A 22,396-nucleotide genomic window follows, 5' to 3' on the forward strand; every position below is an offset into this window, starting at 1 on the left:
AAGACAGTACCACTTTTACTGTAGGCTAGTGTCCTGACCTCAACAGTCCTTGTGAACTTGGAGAGAAGGATCAAAACTATGTAATTTGGTGTATTGTATTTTCCTACGAGTGATATTTTTTCCATTTTTTTCATCATTCAAATATGTTCCTTGAACGTTATAAGATTAATAATAAAATGGAAAGAAAGAAGAATATTAGCATAAACAGTATGCATGTAAATCTCAATTCCACCCGTGCTCTGCCCAAACTCCTCCCCTGAACATACCTCCACTAAAATAGCTGACATTTCTAATGGCACCCTCATGCTTTCAAGTATGAAGTAGTTTTATAAAAGCTTTTTTATGCATGTAAAACAGCATTTTACAGAGTGTTTTATAAAATTACCTTCAAAGTGTCCAGAAAATAAATGTGTCCAAACTGGCCTGATTTGCTGTTATAAATGGTCTCCATACCCAGGACTTTTGATCTGCTTAGAAAAGATTTCAGCAGGTAAACTTTTCTAGAGCTGAACCAATCTGGAATGCTCAAAAGACTTTCAGAGATAATTTGGCCAACAAAATTATCCTATTCCAAATGGATAGTCAAGTAGCAACTTAGTACATGTGTTTAGAAGCTGAGGTTGTGGAGCTTGGTCATCTCTCACATGCTGTCTCTGAGAATCATGTTCTTGATAGGGAACAAATTGGCAGACAAAGTGAGTCGTGTCCTGCAGATACACAAGTGTCCCTAGACAGAGTAACAGCAAATGAGATATTCCATCAGTAGGGAGCCCATATAGTCAATCTGTTTGGCACTTCACAGAATAGTAAGGTCCTTCTGTTCTGAGAATGAGATGCTCAGTAAACTGGCCTAGGATGCTTTTCTCCTAGATGAGAGGAGGGGTTTTTGTTTGTGTGTCCTCCTGTGCCTCTAATGGCTAGGACTTTGCAAAAATTGAGGAGAGACTGGGGAACTGTGATTATTGTAGTGCCTGATTGGCCAAGACAGATGTGGTCATCTGTCAGTTATCCATCAGTGAGCCAATATATTAGGAACTTCCCTAATACTAATCATGCTAGATAAGGGAATATTGTTATACTCCAATATCAGATCCCTAGCCCTCGTAGCCTGGATGTTTATAAGGTAACAAGTTCACTGACAGTTGGAGAAAGTCTTTCAAACTATTCTGGCTTCTAGAAGAGACGCCACTAGAAGTCTTATAGTATTAAATGGACAAGGTTTGCTGTCTGTAACAGGCTATGAACCCCTTTTCATGAGCCACACACAAACTGCTTGAGTACCTTCTACATCTGGGTCTATCCTAAAAATCAATTGGCTTACAACCATGTAGAAGGTAAACATATCTTTCTACAACCTTTTGTTGTTTGGTTCCTGTGGAGCTTGCTTCTGTTGAAGCATCCCTTAAGCCTCCCACTATATCTTGGCACATCAGTGTTGTATTTACGCAGCTGATAAAACCTCTCTTTGAACCACAAGACTTTGTGTGAGCTGAACAACCTAGCCTTGGTGATCTTATTTTTGGTGTCAGCACACATTGTTGCTCATTTTGAAAGCACAATTGACTTACAAAGTTACATAGTAAGCTGTGTAACTTTGTAAGTCTATACGATTTGAAAATGAACCTCATATTCTGTGATTTTCTGGCTGTAGTGACTTTACCCTGCACAAAGCTTTCCACAACAGGGTGATTCTGCACACCCATCCTAAATTCCTACCTAAGGTAGTTTTGGACTTACACCTTTACCAGGCAGTCATCCTTAAATTGTTCTCCAGTCCATGTGCCCATAATATTGAATGTTCTTGGTATTCTTTGGATTATGTGAGCCTTAACCTTCTGTCTAAAGTGGACTAAAAACCTTTAGAAAGTTCACCCAATTTTTTCTTTCTGTTGATGAATGTCACGGTCGAGTGTAGGTTGTCCAGGTCGGTAGAGATTGCATCTCCTTCACTTATACCTAGGCAGACTTCACTCAGCAAGGCATGTCAAGGCTTATAATGTTGAATTGGTGGCCCACCTGAGGTCGCCGTCATGAAGGAGACCTGCAAAACTGCACTGTGGATTTGTGGCCCAGTGTTCACATGACTCTTTTTTTGGTGGGGGAGAGGGATTTCAGACCTTATAGTAGATTTGATCAGCCTGTCTTGAGGAATCTTTTTGAGGCATGAAATTTCATTGAGGCATAGAATCTAACTCCAGCCTTCCTAAGGCCCTTCATATTTCATTTCAGACTGCCTTCGTTTTTCTCATCTTTTGTTGAAGGCAATTTATATTAACAGATTCCCATCAGTGAGGAATACATATCTTGCTTGCCCTCAGAGAAGGAAGATTTCCTTACCTATAACAGGTGTACTCCAGGGATAGTAGGATTTAAGTATATCCTTCCAACTTCACTATTTTAGATGAATATGGAGCGGAAGTGGCTCCATACAATGACACCATTGCAAGAAGTCCCACACGTACATGGATGACCACGTTGGCAATTCTGTAAACTTGAAGAGCTAATCAGTCTTTAACTGTGCTGGCATCATCCCTTAGTGAAGACTTACATTCTGCTGCCCTTGGGGAACACTGCTACAGATAAGCAACTTGTTCCCTGGTAATACAAACTTACTCAAACTTGCAAGCCGTATTTTTAGTCTTCTAGGCTTTAATTTTCAATGATCCGCTTACTAGATTCTTGTCATAGTGTTTCACAAAAAGCACATTTATTTTAGGAACACTGTTTTACTTAAATGTGCATAGTTTATTGACCAGGAAAAAATGTTTTGAAAGACAAAGCAAGTGAGAGAAAGTAAATTATCATATCACTACAATTTATAACATACCTTTCCATAAAAACCTCATGGCAAAGTTCAACAATCACTACAAAATAAAAAAGACCATCTATTAACAATAATTAAAAACAAATTAGCAAATCACAAAAGTAGACTATGAACCAGATCACTATATTTATCAATAATATTTGTGTTAGAGTATTTTACTGTAGATTTATTCTGAATATGTCTTTTGAGAAAGCCAGTTCCGTTCATAGTATTGCACTTTCAGTATTAAAATGGATACTTACATGTTTCTGATGTGTCAGCTGCGTGCAGAGATGGAAGAAGAAAAGAGGCAAGCTGTGAATAAAGCTGTGGCCAATGTGCAAGGAGAGATGGACAGAAAGTGTAAGCAAGTGAAAGAAAAGTGTAAAGAAGAGTTTGTAGAAGAAATTAAGAAGCTAGCAGCTCAACATAAGCAGGTGATTTCCCAGACAAAGAAGAAACAGTGGGTAAGTGAACGTGTTATTTTTGTTTGATACAACTAGAAATATCTTACAATACCAAAAAGGAGTTCTTGCATGAACTATGTATGTGTGAGGAGTCCCAGCGTCAGCCGCTGGAGGTACCTCACAAACCACCAGGTTACTGCAGCAGTGTGAGGAGGGTGGGAGCAGCTCAGCAGGGAATTTCTTTGACTTGGCAGGGCTTTGGCATCCCCACCAGACATTTAATGGGTTCAGTGCATTTTTGAAGGGGGCCTGAGCCCACCCACCCCCACTCATGATAGTCTACACCTGATTTTAAAATTGTTTTGAGAATAAAAATTGAGTACATGTGGTGCCACATTCCATACTACTACTACTACTTAGCATTTCTATAGCGCTACTAGATGTACGTAGCACTGTACACTTGAACATGAAGAGACAGTCCCTGCTTGACAGCTTACAATCTAATTAGGACAGACAGGACAAATAAGAGATAAGGGAATTACTAAGGTGGGGATGATAAAATAAGGGTACTGAACAAGTGAGTAAGGGTTAGAAGTTAAAAGCAGCATCAAAAAGGTGGGCTTTTAGCCTAGATTTGAAGACAGCCAGAGATGGGGCTTGACGGACCGGCTCAGGAAGTTTATTCCAGGCATATGGTGCAGCAAGATAAAAGGAACGGCGTCTGGAGTTAGCAGTGGAGGAGAAGGGTGCAGATAAGAGAGATTTACCCAGTGAAAGGCGTTCCCGGGGAGGAGTGTAGGGACAGATGAGAGTGGGGAGGTACTGAGGAGCTGTAGAGTGAATGCACTTGTGAAGGTTTTTACCCTACTTGGCATTTTCCTGCATGAATATTTAATCTTTTGAATTCTCTTTCATTTTTGGTTTTTGTTTGCGTTTTTTGTTATTTTTTTTATTCTGCTTTTTTGAAAAAAATATTTTTGGGATAAGCCAAAAGCCTGTGATTGATTTCCCTTGACATACTGAAGCTTTGGCATCAAAAATGTTTGGTTGTTCTTGGTTGAAATATGTGGCAATCATTTGAACGCAATTGCCTAGGTGGCACATATTGTTGCAGTGAATTACATAGGTAGAAAGAAGAGCCTTGTTGAAGTCCCAAATAAACTAGCAAAAGCAATTTGAACTTGATTTTGTGCCACAGGAAGGCAGCGCAATTGCCACAACAAAGGGGACACACATTCAAATTTTGGAAGTCCATACATGCCATATCTGGTCTGTGCTTCCAGGATGGTATTTTTGAACTATGCCTGATGTAAATTTTTGACCTTTGCAGCTGGTCTTCTAAGTTGTTTGTTTTTTGGGTTTTTTTTTTTTTTTTTTTTTTTAAATTATTCTCATTTTATCATATTCTCCTTTTTGAAAGTTAAATACTATTTATTGGATTTCCTGTGTGTGTTTACTCCAGAGATTATATCAAATCTGATCATGTTACAATCACTGTTATCAAGTGGCCTGAGCACAATTACCTCCTGCACCAGATCATGCACTGTACTGAGGACCAGGTGTAGAATTCTTCCCTCTCTCATTGGTTCCGGAACCAGCTGCTCCATAAAGCAAAAAAATAAATTATAACAACAAAGAAAAGCAGCACAATTTATAAATATCTAAGTAACCCCCCCCCCCCCCCCCAAGAGGTGAAAAAAAATCTTGAGAGGTTCTAAAAATTATTTGTCATTCTAAAGCTTAAAAAACCCCAAAACAGAATTAGCATATAAACATGGTGCATGTGTGTATATATATATATATATATATATATATTTATATATGTACATTGTGTGTTTATATACACACACACACACACACATATCTATGTATACAAATGTTCACATACCATGATTGATATTATAATTACAATCCATATGGTGCCAGCATTCTATATCAGACATAATCTTCCTCACATATACGTGCATGTACTATAGTCCACAAGAAAGGAGAATACTGCATAGTATTAAACAGGCAATATCCTACCAGCCTTTTATATCCTAAGGATAACCTGTAAATCAAATGAGCTATATGGTACCAGCATCCTCTATGAAGGGCAGACTGACCATATGGGCAACCGGGCAGTGCCCAAGGGCCCAGTGTTATGCTCTCCCCACACAACACTGCAGCCCCCACAGGCCTCGATGGGCCTATCCCTGATGGTCTACTGGCCTCTTTGGGGGCAGGAAAGAACCACAATCTTTCCTGCTCACTGCCGTGTCTTCAAAATGCTGCCGAGACTTCTTGCAGCAGTCTCGGTAGCCATTAAGAAGAAGTGGCGGTGCAGGATAGAGCAGCGGCAGCAGGCAGGAAAGAGTGAGGTTCTTTACTGCCCCCGAAGAGGCCACTAGAGCACCAGGGCCCCTCAAGGTAGGCCTGGGGAGGGTGTAATGTGCAATAGGGGGACTGGAAGCAAAGGTGGGCGGCAGTAGGGGCTGGGGGACCCAGTGACCTTTACTGCCCGGGGGCCCAGATCACTATCAGTCCGCCCTTGTCCTCTACTACAGATATATATCTGCAAATGATATAGCATTATATAGAAGCCATAATAATCATATGGCTGTATAGAAAATACAAAAATTACTGGCCATCGAATGCAATACTCTCAAAAGGTATCCAATCCAAATGCATCCCATAGGATTTGAAACTGAGCCTTTTGGTTTCCAGCTCGCTGCTCTGTTAGGCTTCTTTGCTCCCCTCAAAAGCTAACAAATCAAAAAAATATATTTCCTTTTTTAAGGAGCTTGTCGTTTTCAGTGTACAATTTAAAATGCGAACTATCTGCATATCCAAAACTAAATAGAAAATTTTTAGAAAATCATATTCCTTCCAGAAACTCCTCAATCAACACATCAGACAGACTTCCAGCGTAAAATCAGAAGCACTGTGGATTGCAGCTCTGCTTAAAACACTGAAAAGACTGTCATGCCAGTTTGACTGGCACCTTACCCAAAGTACACACCACTGGAACACAAATGTTTTAAAAGAAAAAAAAAAACCTTTAAGGGCCTTTTAGTTTAAAAAAAAAAAAAAAAAGTTCCACAGAGCAATAAAAACAATAAATAATGAATAATTAAAACTATCCAATGAGCAGACCTATAAAAAGGCAAAAGGGGAAAAAGAACAAAGGGATTAGAAGAAACGTTCATCCCTTAACAATTTACAGATGACATTTAAACAACTAATCAGTATAAACCTCATAAAATCATAAAGAAAATAATATACCATCATCATAAAAATGTAGATACAAATAAATATACCAAATATTCAGTATATAAATATAAAAGAAAATGATAAAATGGCTCTGGGAAACCAACTTCGTACATAAAAATGGTAATATATTGAGAGTATTGTACAATAAAAACACTTTTAAAATAATTTTAATACTATGCAATACAAAGAGATGAATTTTTAGAAAGGTGTTTTCAAAGTGACAAGCATTTAATTTGAATCAAAAAAGACAGTGAAGTGGTCCTCAGATGGAACAAATAGGCGCAGACCAGGGCAGGAGGAAGCAAATTTTATTAAAGGACTCAACACAGTCTGTGTTTCAGCATAATGTCTGTGTCTGGGGGCCAAACATATGGAAACATAAGGAAGTATGGAAGAACTAATGAACCTCCAGTAATGAAAAAGGAAGAGCTTCGAGGTCTCAAAATAAGGTCAAGAGTTTATTGAAAAAATATGCACAAGAGGCTGATGTAAAATTAAAAATAGGCTCTATTTTTTTTTACCTCCCTGTCGGTTCATATTTAAGAGAAAGGTATTTAATTTATTTCTGGATTTGTACCCCATATTTTCCAATAGGGAATTGGGTCATTGTGTGATGAAACAAAAACTTATTAGAGAAACACAAAGTTACAACAGATCGGAATTCAGAGCAAGAGGGAGAGGTCGTCCACCTTCCAGATGATTGCAAGCATACCAAAAGTGAATTACAGATGTCCACCTTTTCTAGTGTAGAGATGAAGTTGGGGAGAGGGATGATTTGGGGTTGAGCAAATTGAAGTGAAATGTTTTGGGGACTAAGTCAAACCGGTATGGCTGTCTTTTCAGCATTTTAGACAGAGCTGCAGTTCTGGGTGCTCCCCATTTGAATCAGGAAGCCTGTTTGATGTGTTGACTGGGTATTGAATATGGTTTTCTATATTTTTAGGTTTGGGTGTGCAGATGGGTTTTTTAAGTTTTAAATGATACAATAAAGGACAAGCTTTCTTAGGTCTTTTTAAAGTCCTTTTTGTGGTTTGTTAGCTTTTTGAGGGTAGCCAAAGAGTAACCTAATGATTAGAGCAATGGGCTGTGAACTAGAAGGCCCAGGGTCAAATCCCTATGGGGTACATACAGATTGAATGTCTTTTGAGAAGTATTGTATTTATTAGGCAGTAAATTTTCTATAGAGCCATATGATTATTATGGCTTCTGTATAACGAAGGAGTGACGTTCTATATCACTTGCAGGTGTTACATTTATAGTAGAGGAGAGGAGTGGTGTCATATAGCCCATTTGATTTATGAATATCGTGGTATGGACTACAGGTTATATTTGGGAGATAAAAGGCTGATACCATATAATCCATTTAATACTTAGGGGTCCTTTTTACTAAGGTACGCTGTAAAATGGCCTGCGCTAGTGTAGGCACGTGTTTTGGGTGCGCGAAGATCCATTTTTTCAGTGCACCTGTAAAAAAGGCCTTGTTTAAATTTTATTTTTGACGAAAATGGATGTGCAGCAAAATTAAAATTGGTGCGTGTCCATTTTGGGTCTGAGACCTTACCGCCACCCATTGACTTAGCGGTAGAATGACGATTACTGCCTGGTTTCTGCTGCGTGCCAGAAAATAAAAATTATTTTCTCATGCACGTAGCAGACGCGTCAAAAATGAAATTACTGCACGGGCCACGAGGTAACTCCAAATTGACATGCGTAGGCGCCTATGCGGCTTAGTAAAAGGACCCCTTAATGCGGTATTCGCCTTTTTTTTCTGTGAGGAAGATTACATCTGTGATATAGAATGCCGACACCATATGGCTGGTTATTGTGGGAAAAGAAATTGGTTAATCATGGTATGTATACATTTGTATATTGGTTTTATATGTTAATTATTTATTGAGTCTTTTTTTTTTTTTTTTTTAAAGCTTTGGAGTGACTATAAAGAATTTTTAAAAGCACTCTTACCCCACTGTTTACAAAGCTGTAGTGCAGTAATGCTAACAAAACACATTCACTTTGAATGGGCTGTATCGGCATTGCCACACGGCTTTTGTAAACAGGGGTTAGAATGTTTTTGGACTTCTTTCCATGATTTTGAGAGATATTCTTTTGGGTATAGAATGACTTTACTGAAGGCTGGGGGGGGGGGGGGGGGGGGGGGGGGGTGGATTGGGTTGTGGTAATCTACTTGTTCGATTTTATTTTTTATATTAATTTTTCTTTGTGTTTTCTTTAGTTTTTTTATTGTAATGTTTTTGTTTAGTATATTTTCTCCTTTCTTTTTATCTGTTTCTTTGTCACCCTTTAATCTCCCTAGTTTATGTGCAGTTCCTTGATTGACCAGTGACCTTGGTATGCATACATTTATGTATCCACATCTCAATACAGTGTCTTATTGCATGTTTTTCTTTATGCACATTACGAGTCACATTAGAAACGAAACCTTGTACCATTTAATGATTTCTTTTACACCATTACATACTATTCATTTAGATAAATATTATCTGCACTTTTTTCACTAAGCATAGATTCATGCTCCTCACTCTAATGCGCATGTGTAACGTTCATTTTTGGGTTTTGGTGCCATCACCATTGTGCACGCTATATCTGTCGGCTTTCGCACTCAGTTCCGGGTATTCTTGTCTGTCGGAATTTTGCACCGCGTTGCCTGCGGGTTTCTCCAGATTTTCAGCATTCAAAGTGTTTTTAAAGGTAATGTCCATCACTATTCAGTAATAGTGCATACTTATTCACTTCACTAACACCACTATCTTTAGCTCACTGTATGCTTTATTTCTTCATCTAAGGCACTGTCATAGTGGTTCGTTTCGGATCAGCTTTATTTACATACACGTCGCTATCATAGAAACCAGAATGGTCTGTGCACACCCAGTCTTCATTGCACAATACACCATTTTCTGTTCTTCCGGTTTAGATCCCCTTTCTTTCTCCGGTTTTGATATTTTGAGCACGTTTCTCTGTTTTATTGTATATGTAAGGTATTTTTGAATGTTTTGCTTTTGAATAGTATAACACATTGAACATTGCTATTCATAGCATACCGTATGAGTCACTGTTTTACTTTTTTGAGACACTGCCATAGCTGTTCTAGGCTTGGGTTGGCTTTTTTGCATATGTATCACAACTATAGAAACTCTAATGGTCCATGTAGTCTTCTGTCTCTTACTCTGTTTTTCACTCCTTTATTCTTTCTTTGTGCTTATCTTTTCTTGGTGCCCTTAACATTTTTTAGACGGTTTACTTATCTTTTTTGGTGTCTTCACTTCTGCTTATTTGATGTTTCATTTTGAGATATTTTCTCTTATATTTTAGACTGTTCTATTACATCTTCTTTGCTCAACTTAGTTATTTTTATAACTGTCAGCCATTTCATGAGGTTAGTTCCCATGTGTAATCCTGTACTGTTTTGCTTGAGAAGTTTTATTAAGATTTTTAGATCTCAATTTGATGTGCTTAATTACACTGGACATTGAAGTTGAATTTCCTTATGGTTTTTTAGAATATCTTGTTATCTTATATCATATTGCTTGTTAAGTTTGTTCAATAAGTATGTTCCCTTTTCTTTTATAATACATTTAAACTAGAACACCTGTGAGATCCTTTTCAGTATATACCATTCTATTTAATTTGTAGGCTTTTATCGTATTGGTTTCTTATACATTAATGTATTTTTTTAATGGAAAATAGTATTGTAAACATTTCTTATGGAAGACTCAACTTTTGTTAGATATTGTTGTTTATGTAAGTTATATGTATGCATTTTTTTTTGTTTTAAATTACGATTTATTATTTTATTTTCTGTATCTTCATGTTTGTGTAAATATGTTTTTATTTTCAGACTCCTGAGGCAGGCACTTTTGCTGAAACACTGTACCGTTTTGAGTCCTTTTCATAAAATAAACTTGTGTTTTATCCTCATCTCCACACATGCCTTTTTTGGATGTGTCCTGTTGGCTACGCTACTCTTTTTTCCATTAAGGCTGACAACATTTTGTGAAGTGTCCCTGTTGCAGGCAGAATGCTAAAACATGTCAGGCTAGGCATAAGAAGATAGTTAATATGATAAGTACTGAAAACTGGTCTGTTTATAACTGTAATTCTTGTTTTTTAAGTTTATATTAACAGAGAATAAAAGTTTTGTAATTTGGCTGCTGTTTTTTCTGCTTTGGTTTTTGGTTTTTTTTTTAGACTGTATTTCATTCAGATTGGCTAGCCTCTTTTTGGATATCTTTACCAAATTGGTGCCTTCCTAATTTCTGTTAGTAATTCACTCTCTGCCTCTTCATCCTGTCCAGGTGGGATGGTATTATAATCCCAGCAGTATGCCCCTTCCCATTACAGATGGAATTGCTATCCATAAAGGCCCTACATTGTTTTGTTTCCTGCAGAATTTTTATTTGGTTTGACTTTATGCCATCCTTAACATATATTGCCCCGCTTCCAGTATTATCGCCACTATAATTTTAATATAATTTGTACTGTGGTATTGTGATGTCCCATTGGTTGTCTTCCTATCAGATCTCCAAGGTGCCTCTTAAGTTTTAACTCTTCATTTACTGCCATGAATTCTAAGTTTCCTATCTTATTTTTAGTCTTGATATTTGCATACAGACAATTTAAAGTGTGTTTATTTGTATTTACTTCCTGTTGACAAGATTAATTTAGAATCATTTTTCTTTGTTCTTTATTTAAATACTTCTGGGCCACTTCAGTTTTTATCATAATCTCTGTATCGGGATATTCTAATGTCCACACTTGACCAGTATCTAATGAAGATAACTGACTCCAAGCCATGCGTTCCTGGGCAACTGTCAGATTTCCTCCAGGTTCTCTTTTTTTTTTTCCCCCTAATAATTTGTAATAACCATACCAACATTACAATGGCAGTCAACAAAACCAGCAGATTTGCACAAAACATTTAACAGAGAATCTCAAGATGATAAAACAAAGTCCACTCAGCTTCAATTGTACGGATATTGTAAAGGAATAAATCCCCTAGTCCAGGTTCTTATTCAAAAGCTGCTCTTTCTTTTTTAAAGGAATGTTGCGCAGTTCCTAACTAATTTAAATCTCGCCTCCCTCCACCATTGTCTCATGACCATACATTGAGAACCTGAGCTTTGTCAGCCTAGATCATGTGCTTTTTCTGGTTCTACTTATTATTTTGAGATAGGGACCACTAGAATTGTGTGACTATTTAAGTTGAATTTGGCCCTTGAATAAATGCAGAGGCATTATGATATTCTCAGTTTTATTCTCCTTCTCTTTCTGAGTAATTTCTGCTCCTGCTCACTGATCTGAGGATATCAACATATCATCCACTGAACAGTGCCTCAAAAATGGGTTATGACTCTTAGTATGGAAACCAGTATTGTGCACATATAGATAGGATTATTTTTTTTCTGTATACATCAGTTTTCCACTTGTCCAAGTTAATGTTTTTGTGCAGTCTTCCATTCTCAGAAGGTTTCTAACTCCACACAAGCTGCTTGAACTAAGAACTTTTGAATAATTTTGTGTCATCTGAAAATTTGATCAACTCATTTGTTGCTTCTTTTACCAGATCATTTATAAATCTGGTGGTTCCAGTACATATCCCTGGATCAATCCACTGCTTATCTTTCTCCGGTGCAGGAACTAACCATTGAGTCATGCTCTGTTTCCTATCTTTTAATCAGCTATCAGTCCACTATAAGGCATTGCCACCTATTCTGTGGCTTTTTCATTTCCCAAGGATTCTCTCTTGAAAGACTGTTAAATGTCTTATGAAAACCCAGATATACTGTGAACCAGCTCATCTTACCTTCAAATTGATCTAACAGATTGGTAAGCAAGACTGCTGATCGCAAGTTGGCTGTTCCCCATTAAATAGTATCTGTCCATATAGTCAGTAATTTTGTTTTTCAGAATAGCTTCTACCATAATGGCCGGCACAGATATCACTCACATGTCTGTATTTTCCCAGGTCACCTCATAGTTCTTTTTAAAGATTAGTGTTATGTTGTCTACGCTTAAATCTTCAGGAACTTGAGCTGATTTTAATGATACAGTAGGTTACAGATTGCAAGTAATAGGCCTGTAATTTCATTTTTATTCTTTCAGAAATTTGAAGTGTAGACCATCCTGGTAATTTATTACTCTTTAGTTTACTGTGTACATCTTCTACTTTCACTATGATTTTCTTGAGCTCTATTGAATCACCACCATCACAGAAATGTTTCTGGCATGCGTATCAATTAGACCTCTCCTTCAGTAAGGACTGATGGAAATCATTTATAGCCCTTTTGTAGAATGAATGTATATGAGTGGAAAGATACATCTAGGTGTATACCTGGAGACTAGGGGGCAGTATTCTACAAAAACAATAGTGAACCTGGAGGTCAATGTTAAATAAGCATACCTCTACTCATTCAGAACAACATCCACAATTATTTTGAAATAGTAAACAGATACATATGTATAATAGCAGGTATTATACATATGTATCTGTTTACTATTTCAAAATAATTGTGGATGTTGTTCTGAATGAGTAGAGGTATGCTTATTTAACATTGACCTCCAGGTTCACTATTGTTTTTGTAGAATACTGCCCCCTAGTCTCCAGGTATACACCTAGATGTATCTTTCCACTCATATACATTCATTCTACAAAAGGGCTATAAATGATTTCCATCAGTCCTTACTGAAGGAGAGGTCTAATTGATACGCATGCCAGAAACATTTCTGTGATGGTGGTGATTCAGTAGAGCTCAAGAAAATCATAGTGAAAGTAGAAGATGTACACAGTAAACTAAAGAGTAATAAATTCCCATAAGACAGCAGGAACTTCGTGGATCCCTGGCACAGCAACAACCTTCTCATCTAGGCTGTCTAATTTAATTTAGTTTTATTTTGTATTTCTATTGCATTTTATCCCTGGAATAGTTCAAATTGGATTACAGAAGCCTGAGCAATATAAACTTGTAAGTATATAAAACAGTTGTCCCCCATTGAGCCTCCCCACACCTGTTCCTGTAAATAAAATAAAGGTTTTCACGGAATATCAAAATTCCATGTAGTCTTCTGCCTTTGTAAACAAATCTGGCAGAGTGCTCCATTCCACCATTGCCTAGAATTAAAACTGTCTGTACAACATTCTTTTATAATGAAATTTTGAAACATTATAGGGTTTGGTGACGTCCTTATGCAAGTAGCAGCATTTTACACCAGGTCCAGAAGTAAGTAGCTCTGTGCCTGCCATTTGCACATGCCTTCATACACTTCCCATGCACCTGGTATGGTTTGCCCTTTAGAGCCATGATGATGTTTCCAGTCCCATGTTATTATTAGGAAAGGTATGGAAAACAGGTGTGAGGATGTTATAATGCCATTGTATCGCTCCATGGTGCGACCGCACCTTGAGTATTGTGTTCAATTCTGGTCGCCGCATCTCAAGAAAGATATAGTAGAATTGGAAAAGGTGCAGCGAAAGGCGACTAAAATGATAGCGGGGATGGGACGACTTCCCTATGAAGAAAGACTAAGGAGGCTAGGGCTATTCAGCTTGGAGAAGAGACGGCTGAGGGGAGACATGATAGAGGTATATAAAATAATGAGTGGAGTGGAACAGGTGGATGTGAAGCGTCTGTTCACGCTTTCCAAAAATACTAGGACTAGGGGGCATGCGATTAAACTACAGTGTAGTAAATTTAAAACAAATCGGAGAAAAAGTTTTCTTCACCCAACGTGTAATTAAACTCTGGAATTCATTGCCAGAAAATGTGGTGAAGGCAGTTAGCTTAGCAGAATTTAAAAAGGGGTTGGACGGTTTCCTAAAGGACAAGTCCATAAATCGCTACTAAACGGACTTGGAAAAATCCAAAATCCCAGGAATAACATGTATAGAATGTTTGGGAAGCTTGCCAGGTGCTTTTGGCCTGGATTGGCCGCTGTCGAGGACAAGATGCTGGGCTCGATGGACTCTTGGTCTTTTCCCAGTATGGCATTACTTATGTACTTATGTTATACAGCAAGCCTCTAGAGAGCACCAATATGGCAGCCAGAGAGAGAGATACTTCTGTAATGAGGGCACACTGTTCTGTAATAGGGGACATAGGCCAGCCCATGCTGTTGCAAGGAAGATCTGGGTATTGTTCCCGATGCCCGACAAAGTAAGCAAAAACATGTGCCCCCATTTACCTTACACTAAGACCTACTAGATGCCCATATAGCATAAGGATGCTAGCTGTGGGGATAGCATAGAAGTACCCAACTGCCTGATATGCTGTTCCATCGTGCATGAAATCCCCTCTCCAGCAAACTACAGTGCCATGATGTCTCTGGGTATTGAGCAGTTTGAGGGTAGCTATGCTGTACAGGAAAATGATGGGGTAGATAGTAAACGTGTTTAACCAGGCAGGAGAGGTTACTGCCTGGTTAACCCACCCCCAGCTACCCAACTGCCGATGTTCAGCAGTACGTCAGGGAGCAGCCACCCCATTCGCGGTGTTTACCTGTTTCGTAACGTTCCAATCTTGGCAGTGATTCCCATATGCTGCCCTGCTGCTGGCACCCGTCTCTTCCCTTTACTACAGCTGCCTCTCTGCAGTAACTTCCTGTTTTGTCAGAGGCTCAGGCAGCTGCAGTAAAGGGAAGAGGTGGCTGCTGGCGGCAGGGCAGCATTTGGGAATTGCTGCTGGATTTGGAATGTGATGAAACAGGTAAATGCTGCAACTGGTGGGGGGGGCTGTATCTTAGCTCAGCCTCAGGTGCCATCTTGCCTGGCACTTGGCTGGACAGAGCAGCAACGTAGCTGGTTCATGATGATAATTAGTCTACGAACCTGCTAAGTAAGTGTATAAAGTTAAGACAGCAAAACTGTTGTCCTACCTTTATGCGGTGAGTTAATCACACAGTGGTCTGAATATCAGTTGATGCCTGGTTAACTTTCAGGTCAGTAGATGGTCCTGGATACTCAATCCAGGAGCCATGCATGCCATGCTATTGGATATCTGGGGTTAGGTCAGATTGTCAGGATATGCACAATGAATATTCATGAGAGATTTGCATGCACTGCCTCCACTGCATGGAAATCTATCTCATGAATATCCATTGTGGATATACTGAATACCTGACTGGTTTTGGTGTCTCCAGGACCAGGTTTGGGAGCCACTGCACTATACAATCCTATAGCTCAGTGGTTCCCAAATCTGGTCCTGCACCCACCCCAGGCAGTCAGGATACCCACAGTGAATATACATGAGAGAGATTTGCATGGACTATCTCCAATGCATGCAAATCTCTCTCATGAATATTCATTGTGCATATCCTGACTGGCTAGGGTGCCTCAAGGACCAGTACCCTTCTCCACCACCGCCAACTCCAGGCTCCGCTCATTCTGCCTCGCCTCACCCTATGCTTGGAACAACCTTCCTGAGCCCTTACGCCAAGCCCCCTCCCTGCCCGTCTTCAAGTCTTTGCTTAAAGCCCACCTCTTCAATGCTGCGTTCGGCACCTAACCCTTACCGTTCAGTGAATCCAGACTGCCCCAATGTGACTGCCCCTATCGGACCGACCGTTCACTTGTCTATTAGATTGTAAGCTCTTTGAGCAGGGACTGTCTCTCTTTGTTAAATTGTACAGCGCTGCGTAACCCTAGTAGCGCTCTAGAATTGTTAAGTAGTAGTAGTTTGGGAACCACTGCTCTAGCTGCACCATCTAACACAGGGGTTGTCAATTCCAGTCCTCGAGATCGTGAGGCAGAGCAGGTTTTCATATGCATATGAGAAGTTTGCATGCATTGCCTCCTTGGTATACAGATCTATCTCCTGCATATTCCTAACTTAACATTAAAATTTGTATGCCACTAATACTGCTAAGCTCTAAGCAGATCACAATAAACGAAAGATGGAACAGCTCCAGGACTAACAATGGGATCTTGAGGACTGGCGTGGCCTATCCCAGTCCTAACACACATGCTTTTATTCAAACAGCTACCATGAAGCAGTGCAACACCAAGCAGGAGGAGGAGGAGGAGGAGGAGGTGGTGGTGGTGGCGGCGGCTAAACTTCCAGTCCAAAGGAGAGCAACAAAGCAGGAAATGTTTCATATCAAAAGAAGCACTTATGCATGTACGAGGGAAAAGTCTCAAATGCTACGGCAATAAATCATGATTTATTGCCGTAGCATTTGAGACTTTTCCCTCGTACATGCATAAGTGCTGCTAAGTTGGGAAGTGAGACAATCTATTGTTATTAGCAGTAGAAATCTGGTGTTGGAAATCATATCAAAAGAAGACCAGTTGAATTCCAACTCTAGTTAAAAAAAAAAAAAAAAAAATCTTTTAATGATAGATTTGTTTAACTCCTGAGGCAGGCGCCTCTGCATCAAATCTTATCTGAAGGAATATGGAACTCAAATTGCACAATATCATATATTCTAATTCTAATGTTGTATTACCACGTGGTTTTCAAAATATTCTGCTTCAAACAACTGCTGCTGCAGAATATTTTGAAAACCACGTGGTAATACAACATTAGAATTAGAATATTTCACCAGTGGTCCCTATCTAGGCATTTTTGTGGTTTAACACAATATCATATATGCAATATGTGAAAGAGATATATAATTTAAAAATGTGAAGTTACAGCAAGTCAGGTGTTATATAGCGACTGCAGTACAGACAAGTTCCAAAAATAAGAATTCTAGAGAATCAGCACTATTGCATGTGTGAAATTGTTAAATCTGTGTTCATTCTGATTTAACATCTCGCATCAAAAGGAGACAACCCCTTTAAGTTCCATATTCTTTCAGCTAGCTTTGTTGAATCCTGAAGCAGGCACTTCTCTTGAGTTGGAATTGAATTGATTGTAAACTGCCAGGCCACCAGGAACAGAAGTCTGGATGACATGGGATCAGAGGACCAGGCCTGGGAGCTTATTGAGCTGCTGGAACATATGTGCTTATGAGAAGCAGCTGCATTCCCGGAGCTTAGCTAAATAACTTCCAGCTAGTAAGTTAAATATCCAATGCCAGCAAAGCTTACCAGTCTATGGCCAATAGTGAACGTATATATAGTCTATAAGCGAGGTCAAATGGAGTCAGACATCGCACCTGACAAAATACTGATGAGTGCTGGATCCATTTACTTTATTCCAGATAAATACTGTTCATGGAACTTAACAGAGGGTTCCCATTAGCAGATTGGAGTCTACCCTTATACATTTGTGGCCACTAGCAAACCCATGGTGCTAGGCATGTATTCCTCTCACCAAGCCAGACTAGCAGAAGCCATGAGCATAGCTTCTCTCTTCTCCAGGCTCAAGAAATATAGCTACATGTGAGAGAACAGAGCAGCACGTACTGCCAATGTAGACACACATTAGACTTGCCTGCATATAACATCATTATACCTCCTAAAATACAGTGGGGGAAATAAGTATTTGATCCCTTGCTGATTTTGTAAGTTTGCCCACTGACAAAGACATGAGCAGCCCATAATTGAAGGGTAGGTTATTGGTAACAGTGAGAGATAGCACTTCACAAATTAAATCCGGAAAATCACATTGTGGAAAGTATATGAATTTATTTGCATTCTGCAGAGGGAAATAAGTATTTAATCCCTCTGGCAAAAAGACCTAATACTTGGTGGCAAAACCCTTGTTGGCAAGCACAGCGGTCAGACGTCTTCTGTAGTTGATGATGAGGTTTGCACACATGTCAGGAGGAATTTTGGTCCACTCCTCTTTGCAGATCATCTCTAAATCATTAAGAGTTCTGGGCTGTCGCTTGGCAACTCGCAGCTTCAGCTCCCTCCATAAGTTTTCAATGGGATTAAGGTCTGGTGACTGGCTAGGCCACTCCATGACCCTAATGTGCTTCTTCCTGAGCCACTCCTTTGTTGCCTTGGCTGTATGTTTTGGGTCATTGTCGTGCTGGAAGACCCAGCCACGACCCATTTTTAAGGCCCTGGCGGAGGGAAGGGGGTTGTCACTCAGAATTGTACGGTACATGGCCCCATCCATTCTCCCATTGATGCGGTGAAGTAGTCCTGTGCCCTTAGCAGAGAAACACCCCCAAAACATAACATTTCCACCTCCATGCTTGACAGTGGGGACGGTGTTCTTTGGGTCATAGGCAGCATTTCTCTTCCTCCAAACACGGCGAGTTGAGTTCATGCCAAAGAGCTCAATTTTTGTCTCATCTGACCACAGCACCTTCTCCCAATCACTCTCGGCATCATCCAGGTGTTCACTGGCAAACTTCAGACGGGCCGTCACATGTGCCTTCCGGAGCAGGGGGACCTTGCGGGCACTGCAGTATTGCAATCCGTTATGTCGTAATGTGTTACCAATGGTTTTCGTGGTGACAGTGGTCCCAGCTGCCTTGAGATCATTGACAAGTTCCCCCCTTGTAGTTGTAGGCTGATTTCTAACCTTCCTCATGATCAAGGATACCCCACGAGGTGAGATTTTGCGTGGAGCCCCAGATCTTTGTCGATTGACAGTCATTTTGTACTTCTTCCATTTTCTTACTATGGCACCAACAGTTGTCTCCTTCTCGCCCAGCGTCTTACTGATGGTTTTGTAGCCCATTCCAGCCTTGTGCAGGTGTATGATCTTGTCCCTGACATCCTTAGACAGCTCCTTGCTCTTGGCCATTTTGTAGAGGTTAGAGTCTGACTGATTCACTGAGTCTGTGGACAGGTGTCTTTCATACAGGTGACCATTGCCGACAGCTGTCTGTCATGCAGGTAACGAGTTGATTTGGAGCATCTACCTGGTCTGTAGGGGCCAGATCTCTTACTGGTTGGTGGGGGATCAAATACTTATTTCCCTCTGCAGAATGCAAATAAATTCATATACTTTCCACAATGTGATTTTCCGGATTTAATTTGTGATGTGCTATCTCTCACTGTTACCAATAACCTACCCTTCAATTATGGGCTGCTCATGTCTTTGTCAGTGGGCAAACTTACAAAATCAGCAAGGGATCAAATACTTATTTCCCCCACTGTATATACATATTAATAAAAGTGTCATTACCAACCTCCTAAAATTTTTACATGATTATAAAAGCTGCCTCCCCCCCCCAAAAAAAGAAAAAAATATATATGTATATCTACACCTCTATCCACCCCACAAACCAACCCATTACACCTTCTTTATAAATCCCAGAGGTGACCCCCCCCCCCCCCCCCCCCCCCCCCCCCGTCATCGCCAATCTCTATACAGGTCCATGGTTCCTAAAGTTATATGTCAACAAGGCAAGCAATATCTGGACATAAGACCATCTTACAACTCCACAGTTAGCAATACCGTCTCATTGTTCCCCTTTACAAAAATAAAAAAATGGTCAGTGTTAATTATGTTGCAAATACAAATGGCACACACATCCGTGACTTAATTTCACCAACTGTTGGCCAGGGCTCCAACTCCCATGTGTCACCTATCTAGCACCGAGTGACATTGTGAAGGTTGCCATTAGTGCAGGCTCCTTCGGAGATAACAGATGTGTTGAAGCCATTTAGTTTCACCTAAGAAAGACTATTACTATGCATGTAGATTACAAAATGAGCCCTATCTCTATGTAAATGATCTGCGCAGGCATTGCTGCTAGCAGTCTCAAACGGAAACTTGGGAAAAGCTGATGGCCAAAGGACTGTCTTTTCCACATTTATAAAAGCCCAATTTCCACTTGTAATATTCCTTTTTAGAAGCTCATACTTTCTACTATGACATCTAAAATGTAAACCTTGACCAGAAAAAAACTTCTCACCTACCAAGGTAGATGTGATTGTGAGGGAGATCCTGAAACACCAGAGGATGTTATTTGACCCTGCAGGCCAGAGGATCAGTGAACATATCAAGCAGAAAATCTTTGGGGGTGCTGGCCAGTTGAACACATCACACCCTACAGGTACAACCAGTAAGTAGTATTTATACACCTGTGATTTGATAATTTTCACTCATCCGTGTTCCCTATCTAAAACTCATCCTTCTTATCTAGTTCTACCTAGTTATTAGTTGGCCATCATATGGACTGTGGCCCTCTCATAAATATCCTCCAGAACAGGTTCCAGCTCCAGTAGTTGCATTGTAATGTCATCTCTCTAGAGTTCTGTGCATATCCTTTTTCCCTGGGCCTGGTTGCATTATCCCCCACTGCCCTACTAGAGATAGGAAGCGATAGTCTGTCTGGTCCCCTGCAGAGATGGCCTCTTATTAGACAAGTGAACAAGATTCATTGCAATTTTCCAATGGTGCCATATGCTGCTGCCTCAGGGCTTGAGCCATACGATATTTATGTACAGGGCTCAACTTTTGGTGATACTGCATACATGCAAGGTGCTTGCAAATCAGTTGCATGCAAAATTAGCCCTTGTAAGCTTGCATCGTTTGTAACTCCAACATAAGGTTGCCAATGGAGGCTGTGTGCAGGTCCCTGTAGGCACATCTAGCCCTAATAACCACAGTAGACTATGCTTTTGGTGACCACAGCAGTGGACAAATGGCACATATGTGAGGTGATCTATATTGTATGCACTGTGCTGTCTCTGGGGCAGTTATCTCTCCAAAGGATGTTTTGTTTACACCATGACAGTAGAGAACCCTTATTCCTAAACAAAAAGTAAAAAGAGTATTATCTCAGTCTTTTAAATTTACTGCTAATGTTCGCCATAGTACTTGCGTCATGTCGGAGGGAACTTCCTAGAGGTAACTTTCAAGCATCCTATACAGGTGTGCTTGGAAATTCTTTTGGATCAAGCCTGTGGCTCTCAATACAATAGGAAATCTTTCCTGTATCTTTATGCCACATTTTGTTGTCTCCGATTGCATTTCTTGATATTTAACCAGCCAATATTGACTCCGCAGGAGCCAGGCCAGCTAATTGCCGTGATTGTCCCTGAGCCTGAATAATCAATACCAGGCAATTTCTGGTGACTGGCATTAAATAGCTGGGTTTTTTTGGTCAGCTTAAATTTAACTGGCCCAGTATATTCAGCGCTGGCCAGTTAAGTTCATAGACCAATTTGGCTGTTAAACTTAGCTGGCAAAGCGCTGAATATTTGTGGTGAGCCAGTTAGAATTACATGATCTAGCCAGTTTGCTGCTATGCACTAGTATTCAGCGGAGACAACTGGCTGTGTCATGCTGAATATTAGCACTTAGCTGGTTAATGGTCCAATGATCAGAAGCAAATGTAGGCGATAGAGGCTGTTAGCGCCATACTAGCGCCTGCGTTTGCTACCACCCCATTCACACGCTCGGGGCTCTGAACGCAACTAACATGCATATGCATTCTAACCAGGGCTCTTAGCGCAAGTAGCATGCAAATGCATGCTAAACCTATTCCTCAATGATCAGCGACCAGCACGCCAAACATTGGCGCGCTGGTCGCAGCAAACCCTAAACCAGCTTGGAGCTGGCGTTAGGGTTTGCAGACCATGGGGGAGGAATGGTGATCCTTGTCCAGCATTCATTTGCATGCTAGCAGGCCCCCCAGTGCAGCAGCCCCCCCCCCACCCCTCTGCAGGAGCAGGAACCACAGCCTGACCCCCCCCCCCCCAGCGACACGGGATCCTGGGATGCGCTGGGTGCCGTCATTTTTGAGGCGGGGCCGAAGGAAGAGGAGGGAGGCCACCTCCCTCCTCCACTGAAGGTTGGGGGTGGGGAAGAACTGCTAAGTCCTCAGACAGGAGTCGGGTGGGGATTGACTTGCGGCCCACTGGACCACCAAGGCTCCATTCATGTGAGGGGATACCGGGGGCGGGGGGGGGGCTGGAGAACCCCTGGATCTCCAGTCCCCTCAAACCTGTGTCATGACCGGGCAGGTGTTTGACTCACGGCCTACTGGGCCACCAGGGCTTTATTTGAGGGGGATGTTTGGGGTGGTAAGGGTGGGGTCTGGATCTCCAGTCCCCCCGAACTTAGGTTGG

At 40.5% G+C, this 22,396-nt stretch overlaps 1 protein-coding gene across 1 annotated transcript in view; it reads left to right on the top strand.

Annotated features, from left to right (window-relative positions):
* Positions 1 to 22,396, top strand: part of ZMYND11 (zinc finger MYND-type containing 11) — a 300,714-nt gene that overhangs the window by 258,968 nt on the left and 19,350 nt on the right. Inside the window, exon 14 of the mRNA XM_030198790.1 lies at positions 3,085 to 3,270. Coding sequence (XP_030054650.1) covers positions 3,085 to 3,270 — 186 coding nt within the window. The remainder of the gene's footprint in view (positions 1 to 3,084; positions 3,271 to 22,396) is intronic.

This window comes from Microcaecilia unicolor, chromosome 1 (genome assembly GCF_901765095.1).
Source record: "Microcaecilia unicolor chromosome 1, aMicUni1.1, whole genome shotgun sequence".
Lineage (NCBI taxonomy): Eukaryota > Metazoa > Chordata > Amphibia > Gymnophiona > Siphonopidae > Microcaecilia > Microcaecilia unicolor.